The 15,235-nt window shown below is 38.9% G+C and overlaps 1 protein-coding gene across 6 annotated transcripts in view; it reads right to left on the minus strand.

The window, feature by feature from the left end:
• PTPRG (protein tyrosine phosphatase receptor type G) overlaps window positions 1–15,235 on the minus strand; it is a 718,755-nt gene that overhangs the window by 532,961 nt on the left and 170,559 nt on the right. For all 6 annotated transcript variants that reach the window (XM_082344647.1, XM_082344649.1, XM_082344646.1 and 3 more), the window contains exon 2: window positions 12,612–12,716. In XM_082344647.1, the coding sequence (XP_082200773.1) occupies window positions 12,612–12,716 (105 nt within the window). The remainder of the gene's footprint in view (window positions 1–12,611; window positions 12,717–15,235) is intronic.

A 15,235-nucleotide genomic window follows, 5' to 3' on the forward strand; every position in this document is an offset into this window, starting at 1 on the left:
ATTGGGGCAGAGCAACTAAATGATACCTTTGGGAGCAGCAAATTTTTATGCAGCTTCAAGAAGGAGCTTGTTTTCCTCCCAGGCAATGGCTATCAAACTGGGAGAATGTGGATTAACATAAACAGGAAATTTGGATCAAGTGGCTTCCCAAACTCAGAGAAGATCTCAAGGTCAACTAAATTCAGTAACTGGGAGGCAGAGCGTAATGCACACCTTAAAACACCCCACAGTCAACCCTTTCACTCTCTGAAATTCCCTCCATCATGATAAGCAGGGATGATGGGTAAAACATTTAACAAATCAGGGGCAATAAACACTGACAATGGATGGTGGAGGATGGGTGTTCAATCCCAAAGGTCCCAGAACAGGAAGAGTGGCTGAGGCAGCGATGAAGGGAAAATTCAGGGGGACTGGGCCAGTGTGTATTTAAGATTTTTAATAATCTATGTGACTGTAACCAGAACCAGGACATACAATGAGCTATACTTTTTAAAATTAGGATACTAAATATTTTCCATAATTTTTAAGCCAATTCAAGAAACTCTATACCCTTCTGGATTTTTTTCACATCAGAGATACAGGTTGATTGCATGGCATATAAGAGGTTTTCAATCCTTCCAAGATGGTGATAATATCTGGTAGAGAAGAAGACTCATTTTGCCATACTGGAATGCCAGCTGTACAATTGCTGAGTTAAAATTTTTTTCTTAAACTGACTCACTTTTTATAAAAATCTTAAATATGTAATTAATAGGAAACTTAACACACCAAAACAGAAAACTAGCATGGTCTGTCATATATTAGGGGTACCAAGAAATAATGAAAGCCAAAGGATCAAATTCTAAAATACTCTCCCAGCTGAAGGCTCTGGGCAAGACCCGTCTCTTTTAAAAAGTGATGTTGGCAAGTGACAGACAAGTGTTAAAAGACCTATTAGCACCAAATTGTGAGTTCCTCCTTGATAAAGAACTCAAGAAGAAGTGACTTTATTATGCTAAAGTCAAGTTTTTATACCACAGTAAAGTCATTTTTCACATGAAAAAAATCACATTTAATAACTACACTCAGGGAAAACATTATTTATTATACACTGTAGTACTATTAATGAAAAGCAAGGATTCCTAAAGTTATCAGAAAGCATTTGTTGAGAAGGCAAGGTTCTACGTTATACACCTACCACTGATTTGTTTTTCAACATAAACAAGGTCTTTATTACATGATAGAATATGGGGTTTAATATAAATGAAACAGAGTACAGTTAAATTTTAATAGCTAGAAAGACAACCAAGAAGATACACTATCCTTAATGCTATTGGTCTCAAATAGGGTCATGGGAAATTACCAGCTGAGAGATGGAGGCGAGGTTAATTTCAGAATCACTTAACAAATCTTTGCTGAGGGCCAACATCACCACTTCACACGGTTATCAGACTAGTAATACTCATGGTGGACTGACCATAACAGGACCATATATGACTTAAGACTTTTGCTCAGGTACAAGATTACACTTGATCCTGTGAACTGAGTTCCTGACTATACTTAAACAAACAGAATATCCTATCTTTAAGCACACATTAGACACTTATTCCAGCCATGTAATGGCAATACTAAAAGTTCAAAAGCCAATGAAATCCAGTAAGTTTTCCCTTACTTTTGTATTGCTACCAGGCTCACCCAACCAAGAGAAGAGAAAAGATAAGGAATAAGAGTATAGTTAAACTTAATAATTACAAAAAGGGAAAAGCCAATAAAATGTTACTCAGCATGATATATATGAATCATATTTTATTTGCCAAAAAAAATTCCACATAACTGAGCTTAACAATATCCAAAGGGAATGACAGAATGTTCCTCTGTTTTATATTGTCAGAGAGTGGGTTTTATGAACTAAATCAGATATAATAAATGAGTACATTTTGTTAGGTTACAAATGAAGATGAGTAGCTTTTAAGTAAATCACAGAGAACACTGCAAATCATTGCTCTCCAATTATTAGGCATGTATAAAGCTAGGTATATTTTTCCTTTGAACATTTAAATCAATCATGTCCCTCCACTAACCCACACTCACCCCACCCCTGCCCTAAAGAAACTAGTTTTAAAGGAGAGACTATCATCCTTTCAAATTTATGACCAGGAAAAAAGATGTCTGACTTTGATCCATCACAGATACAAAAAATATATACTTATAGATAACTCTCTGTATGCCTTCTGTAAACCCACAAAATTTATAATTACTAAATATTAAGATTTATATCAAAGCAAATATTGACCTTACCTCTGTCTGGGTCAATATTTACTGCTTTGCTCAATAAATCTTGCTGTTCATTTTCAAACCGAGTCAATATCAGTTCATTAATTTCTGCATGATTCATATCAGCATTTTATGAAATTTGAAATGCCAGTGAAAATGTTGCACCTAAAAAATTTAGATATAGCCAATTAAAGAGACAAAAAGCCTTTTGCTTTCCTTCTGGCTTTCCTTGTAGTGTTTTTTTTTCTTCTTCTTCTTTCTCTCCCCTTGTAATTGTTACAAAGAAAACTGCCTAAATTTGATACAATTCAGCCATCTATTATAAAATAAAAGGATTCTTTTAGGAAATATTATGAATGTACTGGTATAAGAAATTAAAATATTCTAGATATAATTCTATAAGATACTAACAATATTATAGAAATATAAATTTTAAAAAAGCAGTGTCGGGGCTTCCCTGGTGGCACAGTGGTTGGGAGTCTGCCTGCCGATGCAGGGGGCACGGGTTCGAGCCCTGGTCTGGGAAGATCCCACGTGCCGCGGAGCAACTGGGCCCGTGAGCCACAACTACTGAGCCTGCGCGGCTGGAGCCTGTGCTCCGCAACAAGAGAGGCCGCGATGGTGAGAGGCCCACGCACCGCGATGAAGAGTGGTCCCCACCTGCCACAACTGGAGAAAGCCCTCGCACAGAAACGAAGACTCAACACAGTCATAAATAAATAAATAAATAAATAAAAGAACGTGAATTTCTAAAAAAAAAAAAGCAGTGTCCCACATTTCTCAGTGATAATCACAATTAACTTTTGCATATAGTCTCCAAACTTCTCAGTTCTATTTCCTGATGGGACCTTATTACCCAAATTATTTTTTATATATCTTGTCGCTCAACCTATTTCATTTTGGTAGATGTTTACTAACCATTTCATAAGAGTGTACTAAAATTACCCAAGTCCCTACTGATGGTTAGCTGTTACACTCACAACGCCACACTGGGGATATGTACAAGTATTTCTAAAAGACAAATTCCTAGAAGCAGAAGTGCTGGATCAAAGACTATCAGTATTTAACATTTTCACAGATATTGCCCAAGAGCCCTTGAAAAAGGCTCCGTCAACCCACTACCTTCAGAGCCAATTTAAAACCCAAACACTTAGCCTTCGATTTACCCATGTTTTAAGCTTCTCATCATAGCAACAATTTAAATTGTTAATGCTGTTACATGGCACTTGATACCAAACAAGCACTGAACAATATTTCATCTTCCTAATACGCTTTTTCCAAGGGTCCCAAGGACCCTAAAGAATTTACTGATGTCCTCTTATAACGTACAATAGTGTCCATTAGCTTTACAAATACTTGTGAAACCACCTCCAGCGAGAAGATGCTAAGAAACTTTAGAACTCAAGTAGCAAGGATTAGAACAAGGTTAAAAAAGAAAGAAAAAGAAAAAGATAAAGAACACATCTCTAAGACGCTAGAGTAATTTCATTCAAACAGTGGAGCAAAAAAAAGCCAAACTTTGCATTGAAAAATGGTCGAGGTACCTTAAGCATATGGCACCACATTTTTCTCTTTTATACATAAAGTCCTGATTAGTGTGTGAACATATGTGTTTTTTCTCACCCAATCTATCCTTGTAATCACAGATCAAGTGTAAAAGAAAAAAAGAATACCTATAGGAAGAAACAGCTTGTCCTACAATGTATTCCCTACCTTGAAAGCCCTCCTATTCCAAAACATTTAGGTAGGAACAGGGAGATACAAAGATTAATTACAGATAAAGGTTCTGCTCAAGGAGCATAAAGTTTAAAGGGTGTAAGAAATATGAGCAAAACACTATGCCATGTCTCAATAGGTTCAAGTCCAAATTTTTTATCTTTATAACCAACCCACCATTCCTCATTTACTCATTTTAAATTAAATGCAATGCCATCTTCAGTCATCCTGGGGATCATCCCAGATAATTCATTTTGCTTTCTCTTCCATATACTAATGATAATGAATTCCCATGGGCTCTTTCATCTCTCAAATTCCTGATGATACAACCTCATTGCTTCTCATAGTTTCTCACCCTGCCCTCTTCCCCTGCTGACCGATCCTTATCCCTACAACTCGTGCTGTGACTCAAACATAAAAGCAAATTAGTCCATTTCTAGCATGATATCTTTAAATGACTCCCTGTCACCCTCAAAAAGATGTTCTAAGTCACTAGTAGAATTCTGTTAAGACGCTTTCTGATCCACCTCCAATACTCTGCATTATTCCCTTAACTTGCTCCACTCTACCACATGCTCCAGACCTACTGAGCTGCTTCCAGCTTCCCAGTCACGGCCAGGCCATTGAATGTCTTCAGGCCACTGCATGTCCTGGCAAACACCTGCCCATCTTTAATGGTACCTGGCCGTAGCAATTCTGAGGAGTTTCTCTGGCCCATCCCATTATACCACAACACCTGGCACACAGTAAGCAATTAATAAGTATCTTGAACAAAGAAATAAATAACTTCTACTTAAAAAGTGTAAATAGATTAATAGGGAATTGAAGAGAAGATAGAAATTAATTGTAAAAAATAAAGGGGAAACTGATGAGTTAAGACAGTGGGGTTGGGTAGAGATACCTTTGAGCTGGGACTTAGGAGAATGAATCTCAAAAGTGTGGTCCCATCAGACCAGAAGGTCTTTATCGCAAAGGGCATGTCTCTGGGGAAATGATTCCCTTAAGAGATTTCGTAGGAGGCATTAGGAGAGGGGCAAATAATATGACAATATTAACATTAAGGTTCTATACTGCCTTCCATTTTTCTAATGACAAAAGCAGACTTTGGCAGGCATCTGTATTTTGCTTTACCTTGTATAGACATTAATAAAAATAGGCATGGAAATATTACTTTAGGAATTTTATTTTATTTTTTTATGCAGCAGGTTCTTACTAGTAATCCATTTTATACATATTAGTGTATATATGTCAATCCCAGTCTCCCAATTCACCCCACCACCATCACCCCCACCCCTGCCACTTTCCCCCCTTGGTGGAATTTAATTATATTTTAAGTTCACCAGGGGAGCTCCTTACTTAAAAGGATCCAACAGTGAAACCTTTTGTAAATCACCCACTGATTTATCTGGATTTCATGGCAGGATCCCCTTAGTGAGTTCCCAAGCACAGACTCTGGCATGAATTCATTTATCCATCCATCTATTCAACCACTTAAAAAATATGCACCAAATATCTACAAAATGAGATACTCTGGTACAAAGCAGGAAAAGCAAGGAATTATAAGCTATAATTTTTGTCCTCAAAAACTCTACATTTAGCTGGGGAAATTACACACACACACACACACACACACACACACACACACACACACGCACGCATGTTATAATACAAGATGTTCATGTGAATAGTGTAGTGCAGTGGCATACAATTAAGAGCCATACCAGGTGATTACATATATTACCGCTAATCCTCAAAGCCATCCTACAAGGTATGTCCTTTTATCTCCATTTTACAGCTGAGCAAGTCATCAAACCCCAGGACAATTAGAAAGGACATTGGCTATCTCCTCCCACAATTTCCTGGCCACAAAAGGAATGCCTTTTAGAATAATCCTGCTTGACCCAGTGCAACACCAGACACTTCATACAAAGAATTTTGGTCATGGCATGTCTCAATTTTGAAGTCCTCTAACAGTGAGAAATATCCCCCTTCGTGTGTAGCATCTGTCTACACAAGAAAAACATGAGATATACATTATTAAAAGTGCAGAAAACCAAACAGGGTAAACTAAAAAGGGGTGAGAGGAGAAACCACCACCTGTTTTTCCCCAAGTCTTTGAGGGGGAGGAGAGAAAAGAGAGAGCTTTATAAAAATGCCTCAAAAAGGCCATATATGACAAACCCACAGCAAGCATCATACTCAATGGTGAAAAACTGAAAGCATTTCACTAAGATCAAGAACAAGACAAGGATGTGTCCACTCTTGCCACCCTTATTCAACACAGCTTTGGAAGTCCTAGCCACGGCAATCATAGAAGAGAAAGAAATAAAAGGAAAACAAATTGGAAAAGAAGAAGTAAAACTGCCAGTGTTTGCCGATGACATGATACTATACATAGAAAATCCTAAAGATGCCACCAGAACTAATCAATGAATTTGGTAAGGTCACAGGATACAAAATTAATGCACAGAAATCTCTGGCATTCCTATACACCAACAACGAAAAATCAGAAAGAGAAGTTAAGGAAACAGTCCCATATACCATCGCAACAAAAAGAATAAAATACCTAGGAATAAACCTGCCTAAGGACACAAAAGACTTGTACTCAGAAAACTATAAAACACTGATGAAAGAAATCAAAGATGACATAAACAGATGGAGAAATATACCATGTTCTTGGATTGGAAGAATCAATATTATGAAAATGACTATACTACCCAAAGCAATCTACAGACTCAATGCAATCCCTATCAAACTACCACTGGCATTCTTCACAGAATTAGAACAAAAAATTTTACAATTCGTATGGAAACACAAAAGACCCCGAATAGCCAAAGCAATCTTGAGAAAGAAAAATGGAGCTGGAGGAATCAGGGTCCCTGACTTCAGACTATACTACAAAGCTACAGTAATCAAGACAGTATGGTACTGGCACAAAAACAGAAATATAGATCAATAGTACAGGATAGAATGCCCAGAGATAAACCCACGCACATTTGGGCACCTAATTTACAACAAGGGAGGCAAGAACGTACAACGGAGAAAGGAGAGCCTCTTCAATAAGTGGTGCTGGGAAAACTGGACAGCTACATGTAAAAGAATGAAATTAGAACACTCCCTAACACCATACACAAAAATAAACTCCAAATGGATTAAAGACCTAAAGGTAAGACCAGACACTATAAAACTCTTAGACTAGGAAAACATGGGAAAAACACACTTTGACATAAACCACAGCAAGATCTTTTTTGACCCACCTCCTAGAGTAATGGAAATAAAAACAAAAATAAACAAATGGGACTTAAAAGCTTTTGCACAGCAAAGGAAACCATAAACAAGACAAAAAGACAACCTGAAGAAGAGGCACATGAAAAGATGCTCAACATCACTGATTATTAGAGAAATGCAAATCAAAACTACAATGAGGTATCACCTCACTCCAGTCAGAATGACTATTATCAAAAAATCTAGAAACAATAAATGCTGGAAAGGGTGTGGTGAAAAGGGAACCCTCTTGCACTGCTGGTGGGAATGCAAACAGATACAACCACAGTGGAAAACAGTATGGAGGTTCCTTAAAAAACTAAAAATAGAACTGCCATACGACCCAGCAATCCCACTACTGGGCATATACCCTGAGAAAACCATAATTCAAAAAGACACATGTACCCCAGTATTCATTGCAGCACTATTTACAGTAGCCAGGACATGGAGCCAACCTAAATGTCCATCGACAGATGAATGGATAAAGAAGATGGGGCACATATATACAATGGAATATTACTCAGCCATAAAAAGAAACGAAACTGAGTTATTTGTAGTGAGGTGCATGGACCTAGAGTCTGTCATACAGAGTGAAGTAAGTCAGAAAGAGAAAAACAAATACCATATTCTAACGCACATATATAGGATCTAAAAAAAAAAAAAAATGGTACTGATGAACCTAGTTGCAGGGCAGGATGTAGACATAGAGAATGGACTTGAGGACATGGGGTGGGAGGGGGAAGCTGGGGTGAAGTGAGAGTAGTATCCACACATATACACTACCGAATGTAAAACAGCCAGTGGGAAGCAGCAGCATAGCACAGGGAGATCAGCTCAGTGCTTTGCGACAACCTAGAGGGGTGGGATAGGGAGGGTGGGAGGGAGGCTCAAGAGGGAGGGGATGTAGGAACATATGTATGCATATGGTTGATTCACTTTGGTGTACAACAGAAACTGACACAGTACTGTGAAGCAATTATACTCCAATAAAGATCTATTAAAAAAAAAGCCTCAAATTTCCACTTGAACTTCTTCCAAATTTGTTTCCCATTTCCCTTTCTGGCAACAATGACCTACCTAGCATGCATTACGTTTTGTGTAATAATTACAGAAGTTCTGGGCGAACTCCAAAATTCATGGGCTGTCATCACCTCAAGTAACACAGAAAAAATATCTGTATCTTAGTCAAGAAAACTAACAGAAGAGAAAGTGTTGTAATATTCCCAATGAGGTACTCTTAAAACTATTGCCTTTATTTTTTTTTCTGTGTAATTCTGCATGAAACACATCAAAGGTCTTTCCCTCCTTTTCCCTATTCTTGGTATAAGGAAAATAAATCCAAAGATATAAAGCAATCTTGAAATTACACTGCTATTATTAACAGTTAATAATAATAATCTTACATTTATGTTCTGCTTCATATCTCTTATGTGTGATATTTTCAAGTTGAACTCAGATATTATGAGCACTCCTTTTTAGAGTAGAAAAAAGTAAGAACCAGAGAGATAACCTATCCTCAGATGAGCACAATGGGACTAAAACACCTGTCTCCAGGCTCCTCAGTAAACAGTCCTCTAGCCTAAAGCTGCAGGTGTTCACAATGGCATCATTTGATAAGCCTATGAAAGTAAAGTTGTTTAGCATTTCAAATATAAATAGGATGTAGACGTTATCCAAGGTGATGCAGTGAAACTGAAATAACTCGGCTAGTCCTAAAGGGATAAGTTACACTAGTATCAGTGAAATGCTATCATGACAATATCCGTAAAACAAGTTCTCCACAGCTCAAATACTTACGCAACTCTCCTCAAGTGACCAGGTGGGATGCCACCAGAATAATCAGACCAGCATCATTCACCAAAACCCACCCTGTACCCAATAGCAACCTAATGATTAGGACACCAGAACCCAGGGGCCCCTGGACCACCAACACCCACTCCTCTCTCCCCTTTCCACTTCCTGAAGCACATCACTCCCTCATCTTTGTCCCTTCCAGTACTTTCCGAGAGCAGGACCACCAGAATCACTGTGAATGCTACCTAGAACATTTGCTGGGGATATTTCAGCTCAAGGGAAATGCAAGGCCAAAAAACACAGAGACATGTTCCAAATCTCTGGAGAGTTTTGTTTATGAGTCAGGCTAACATCTGCTCAATAACCCAGGCTGTATCAGTGTGATCAGGAGTTGCAAACCTTCTCTGTAAAGGGCCAGATAATAATATTCTAGGCTTCCTGGTCAAAGGTCTATGTGGCCACTACTCAACTCTGCAGTCGTAACATGAAAGTAGCCATCAACAAGTGCCAAACGTGGTTGTGTTCCAATAAAACTTCAGTGACAAAAACAGGTGCTGGTTTGTAGTCTGCCAAGCCCTGAACTTAAGGATAGTTTTGGCTTAACCCTCATTCCCACATCTCAAATGGGCAATTCTTGTGAATTATGGCTGATAGAATTTAGCTAGTTAGCTCCAAGTATTACCTAGGGATCACCCACTGTCAATCATAGCACCCAACTGAGAATTCCAATAACAACAATATCAACAGTAGCAAAAGTACTAATAGTGCCAAAAACAGCAAGAAGTAATATTAGGTACATTATACCAGGGATTTGTTAAATTTTTCACACACATCATCTCATTTCATTCCCATTAACATCTCTATGAGGGAAGTTCTATTAATTATTCCTATTTCAAAGATGGGGAGACTGAGGCTCCAAGCAGTTAAATGCCCTCCCAACATCATAAAGATATTAAGAGATAATAAGCCTTAGATTTGAACCATAGTCGATGTGACTTCAAAATTCACACTCTCACACACAATACCCCCCAAAGCACCAATGCCTTTATCTTAGGAGGAACTAAGACAAACTTGTGAATTAGAGTCATGAGATTAAAATCTGGACCATTAAACCAATCTTTCAGAAGTGGCCTGCTTCACCTCTGCTAAATCTAAAACCATTCCCCTCTGCAAATAATGACCTTTCTTTTGGCAGTCCAACTTTCCAAACAACATTTATACCTATAGGTAATAACTGCAGCTCATAGTTCAACATCTGGTACACTGTGGTTTTAAGGCCCTTGTCTGAAGTACCAAAGGTGACAGGCAACAACTCTTACTCCTTCCTGCCCTTTCTTTATCTATTTGCCAAATGCTAAGGAGTGTCTCTAAAGGATCCCAAGTGTTCTTGACATGAGAACCAATATTTCACCACTTTGCTGAAAATAACCACTGACACCATGGAATTTTCAGGAAGATGTTTAAAGTATAGGACTATAAACCATCAATTGATATCTCTCTCATTCTTTTCTTCTCCTTTTACTTTTATTTTTTCCATTACACCTAGCAAGTTACTCCACTGGTTCTTCCAAGCCAGTCTATATCCTTCTGGGGGATTCTTCAAATGACTGTCTTATCCTGATTCCAGAAAAAAAAAAAACAACTAAAACAGAGGTTGACAAACTATGGCCTGTGGACCCTATCCAACCGGCCGCCAATTTTAGTACAACCTGAAAAGTAAGAATGATTTCTCTATTTTTAAATGTTTGAGGAAAAAAAAAAGTCTAAAATATACGATTTCCTGACACATGAAAATTATAATAAATTCAAATTTCATTGTTCATAAATCAATTTTTATCAGAACCCAGTTCGTCCATCTACCTATGGCTGCTTTTGCACTATAAGGCAGACTTGAGTAGCTGCAACAGAGACCATATGCCCTGCAAAGTCCAAGATATTTACTACTGGGATCTTTATAGAAGAGCATGCCAACCCGCTGAAGATGAACTAGTAGCCGTTCTACCGACAGAAACAGTTCCCAAATCCAGACACAATGCATTCCAGAAATACAAAATGGAGACTCATTAAGTCCACCAGAGTTAAGAATATCAACAAATGCTCCATCCCAAAGATTGCACTAATTATGTCCATTCTTAACTAAGTAATGGGAACATTTTTAGGCCCTTCATTCCTTCACAGCCATTTGCAATTGTAGATGCTGATGGGATATAACTTCCAATTTCCCAACAGCATTATTATTCGAAATTGATGAACTGTAAATAGCAGGCCACTTTATGCCTCTTCCTAACTGATATCAGAGCCACAGAGTACAAAACGATAAATTTTCTTTGGGTTTCTTGGCAAGAAGCTATATATATGTAATTTCGGCCTTCATCTTCCAATTTCCTTCATTTATCAGAAATGGTGACAAAAAGGCTCTAATTAGATAATTCTAATCACAAGGAACGGGGTGTGATGGAAGACTTCAGAATCACTATCTGTTCCTTGCAAAACAAAACAGATCGACTATTCTCCCTGTAGGGGCAGGAGATTTATCAATAGACAAAAGGATGCAAAAAGCCAATAGATAAGGTGTAATTAAAGATCAGGCCTATAAATTTTACACTGACATGAATTTAACAGGATTTGCAGGTGGAAATTCAGGGTTTAAAACCAGAGTATCATTATGAAAATAATACCTTTCAGTTCTGTATGCAACAACATTGCATAATGCACAGATTTATTATTAAGACTAATACTCCATGCCTCCAAGCACTTTCATACAAAAATTTGAATTATTCAGTGCTAGAGTGATTTCCAAAGTGGTCTGTCTTCCTCAAGCATTCCTCCTTAATTAGCTACGCTACATTTTCCATGTATTTTTGTGCACCAAAATCTCTTTTAGAAATAACAATCCACCTATCTTATTTTTGATAGTTGTTAGAAGCATAAGCCAGAAAGGCCTGTATATTCTTGCAGATCTTTTTTTTTTTTTTGCCCCTTCAAATGTAAGAAAATTATTTCCAATGTAGTATTCAACATAGTTTTAACAATGCTCTCTCTCTTCACTGGCTCAAAGGTGAAATGTGAAAAAAAAAATGAAACGAACTACAGAAACACCGTAGAGGGCTGAAATACATTCAACTAACAAGATTTGATTTGAAAATAAAGTTGCATTTCTTAGATTAAAGCATAATAGGTCATTTTGATACGTGACACGCTGTAATGTTTAGCAGCTATTTAGCAGCTGAAGACTAGGCTTATATTTTCTGCTCTCTGAAATCACAGCCACTGGGAAGAGACAAGAAAAGGCTGCGTCTTTCGGAAAATTACAAGTTTGGTACAATAACTCATTAACAAGTAAAGTTCAGAAATAAATGCAAATTGAGGGGAAAACAGCAGGTTGAGAAAACAGGTGGGAGAGATAAATTAAGGTACTTATCACCTTGAGGAAAAACAGGCTTGAATATTTCAACTTTTAGTGAACTACAAAAGGTTTGAACAAACAGAAATCAGGCGTGAAAGTGATTAAAAGCGTGCTTTCGAATGAATTTAATGGGATGTGAACTGGCCTGTATGATCGCGGTGGGAACCAGTCAACTCACCCGAGTAGGCCCAGTACGGGTCGCCGGAAGCCTTGCGCCTGCGGATCTGTGCCGAGCTGCCCTGTCTGTTCTCGTGCAGGGATCCCATGTAGCCTTCCGTCAACGCTGCAAGACAGGAGAGGCGCGGTGAGTCAAAATCATCACCCCGCTGCACACAGGAGGGGTGTCAAACGCACACAGCCCAGTGACCGCCTAGAAGCACAGACCTTGGGGGTAACTGAACAGAACCTCCTGATTTTACAGAAAAACAACTACAGGAGAACCTAGAGAGATTACCAGGATTATTATTAATACTAGTAATAGCTTAAAATGAGCCTTTTCTCTGTGCCACGAACTCAAGATGCACTAAACACTTTACATACATTATCTTATATAATTCGCAAGGAACTACCAGGCAGTAGATACAATGTCTCAATAATGGGTCCATTCAGATAAGCAAACTGAAGCTTAGAATAGTTGAGTAACTTAGGCTTGTCCAAGGTCATACAACTGTAGGCCTAGAACCCGCGGTTCTGGTTCCAACTACATGCATAAGCCTATGTCCTAGGTGCACAGGGCCTCTAGCCTTATTTGATCTTCATCGAGCAAGGGGTCATTCCATCTCTTTTACAGATGGAGGAATGAAGGCTCAGAGACACTAAGTAACCAGTCCCAGGTCACACAGCTAAGTATGCAGCAGATCAAGGAACCAAATACAAGCATGCCTGCCACAAAGCTCAGGCCTCTGCCATCCAAACACAGCACAGTCTGAGGCCTGGAACACACCCCATGGTGTGAACCAGTCCTCCACATACTTTGGACCCCAGATAGTCACCTGTTATATCTGAAGATATGAAACTTGAAACCCTCCAAGGCCAGCAATGTTCAGAAAAGAAACACTGCTTAATGATGTATTTCTTTGAAAACGCAGAATGAATCCAATCTGCTACCCCAATATGGAGCGCTTCCATCTGCCTGCTACAGTGTTCAAAGCCCTCCGCTCCCAGCTCCTTCATGGATGCAAATTTCTTTTGTGGTGAGCCCACACCTGAATGCACTGATGTGTAAGAAGACAAGTATCACAGGTGCCCAGAATCCAAAATGAATTGGAACTGCACTTCAAACAATACATCCCAGCTGTCTGTGTTAATATTTAAATGCACCCAAACAAAATCAAGTGTGCCTTTGAAAAGCAAGGAAAATGGTTAGAGGAACTGTATATTCATATTCAGTTTAAGACTAAGATGGCACCAAGAAAGCACAAAACATTATTCCAAATTAGTCAGAGTAGTGATAATAATAATCATCTCACCATGATGGCATTAGCTTTGTTGACAACGTGATGGTCATGAAGAAAAATTAGGAAACATGTAAAGTACTTTATGCTTGCGTGTTAATTGCAAAGACTGGCTTTAAAAGAAACAATGCTTGAACAAAGCTACTCCACAGAGATGAGCCCTTTAGAGAGAAATGGGAATCTTGTAAAATCCAAACACACATTCCAAAAGTAAACCTGGTGTCATCTATGCATGCTCTTTGGTCCTGAATGACAAAGTCAAAACCTAAGTTACTAACCATTTTTAAAGTAAGATGAAGGTTTAGATACATATGGTCCAATTCATCCTATACTTTTGCAGATGAGCCATTCAGAGCCTCAGGAAGTTGACCATTCTAAGCTTCTACAGATCAATAATAAAATTTCCCACCTCCTAGTCTCCTAATCTATTTTTTCCTCCACTAAAGCATACTAAATAAACAGTTCGTCGGCTTCCTTGTCTGTTCACAGTAACTTGTGTTACCTTCATAATGATCCTATGAGGTTGGTATTTTTAACTCCATTTTACAGACAAGGAAACTGAGGCTCAACCACATACCCAATAAAAAGTTTCCTAATTGTTCGACTGATTTATTTTCTATGCATATGGGAAATATCTTATGTACCTGTCTTCTATGCTTCTTAGAGCTAATTCACTCTGAATAATCACTCACGAATAATCCTTCCTCCTTGTATCAAAACAATGAGTAAAAAAACCGTGTCCCCATTCCCACACATACCCCTGGGGCCAGGGACACAGTTCACAGTGATTCACTGGCTTAAGTCAAACAAGGCCCACCCTTGGACCTGGCAGGAATGGGGGCAACATGATGTGGTTGTCCAATCCATGACTCGTGACCTAGCAGGTGGAGTGGGGTGTGATGATTACCTAAACAGAGACTTGGCAACAAATTTCCACTACGTTATCAGGCATTTAAAAAGCCCTACACACACACCCAGAGCTGAATAAGGTGCTCTGCTCATAGTAGCTGGTGTTGTCCTTATACCAATCTTACGAGGCTCGTATGTTTAGCCCCAGTGACACATATGTTTGGGAATGGAGACACCGGCCAGTCAGAGAGATTCTTCTCTCTCTTGCTGAAGGTGTTATGACATGAGCTGGAAGCTTCAAGGTTGAGGGTCAAGCAGGGGATCAGTAGAGGCGCTCAAAAACGGAACCAAGCAGGACTTCCGTGGTGGTCCAGTGGTAAAGAATCCGCCTTACAACGCGGGGGACGTGGGTTCGATCGCTGGTCATGGGACTAGGACCCCACATGCCGCAGGGCAACTGAGCCCTTGCGCCACAACTACTGAGCTCGCGCACCTCAAC

This window comes from Balaenoptera borealis (genome assembly GCF_965194805.1).
Source record: "Balaenoptera borealis genome assembly, chromosome: 12".
Taxonomy (NCBI): Eukaryota; Metazoa; Chordata; class Mammalia; order Artiodactyla; family Balaenopteridae; genus Balaenoptera; species Balaenoptera borealis.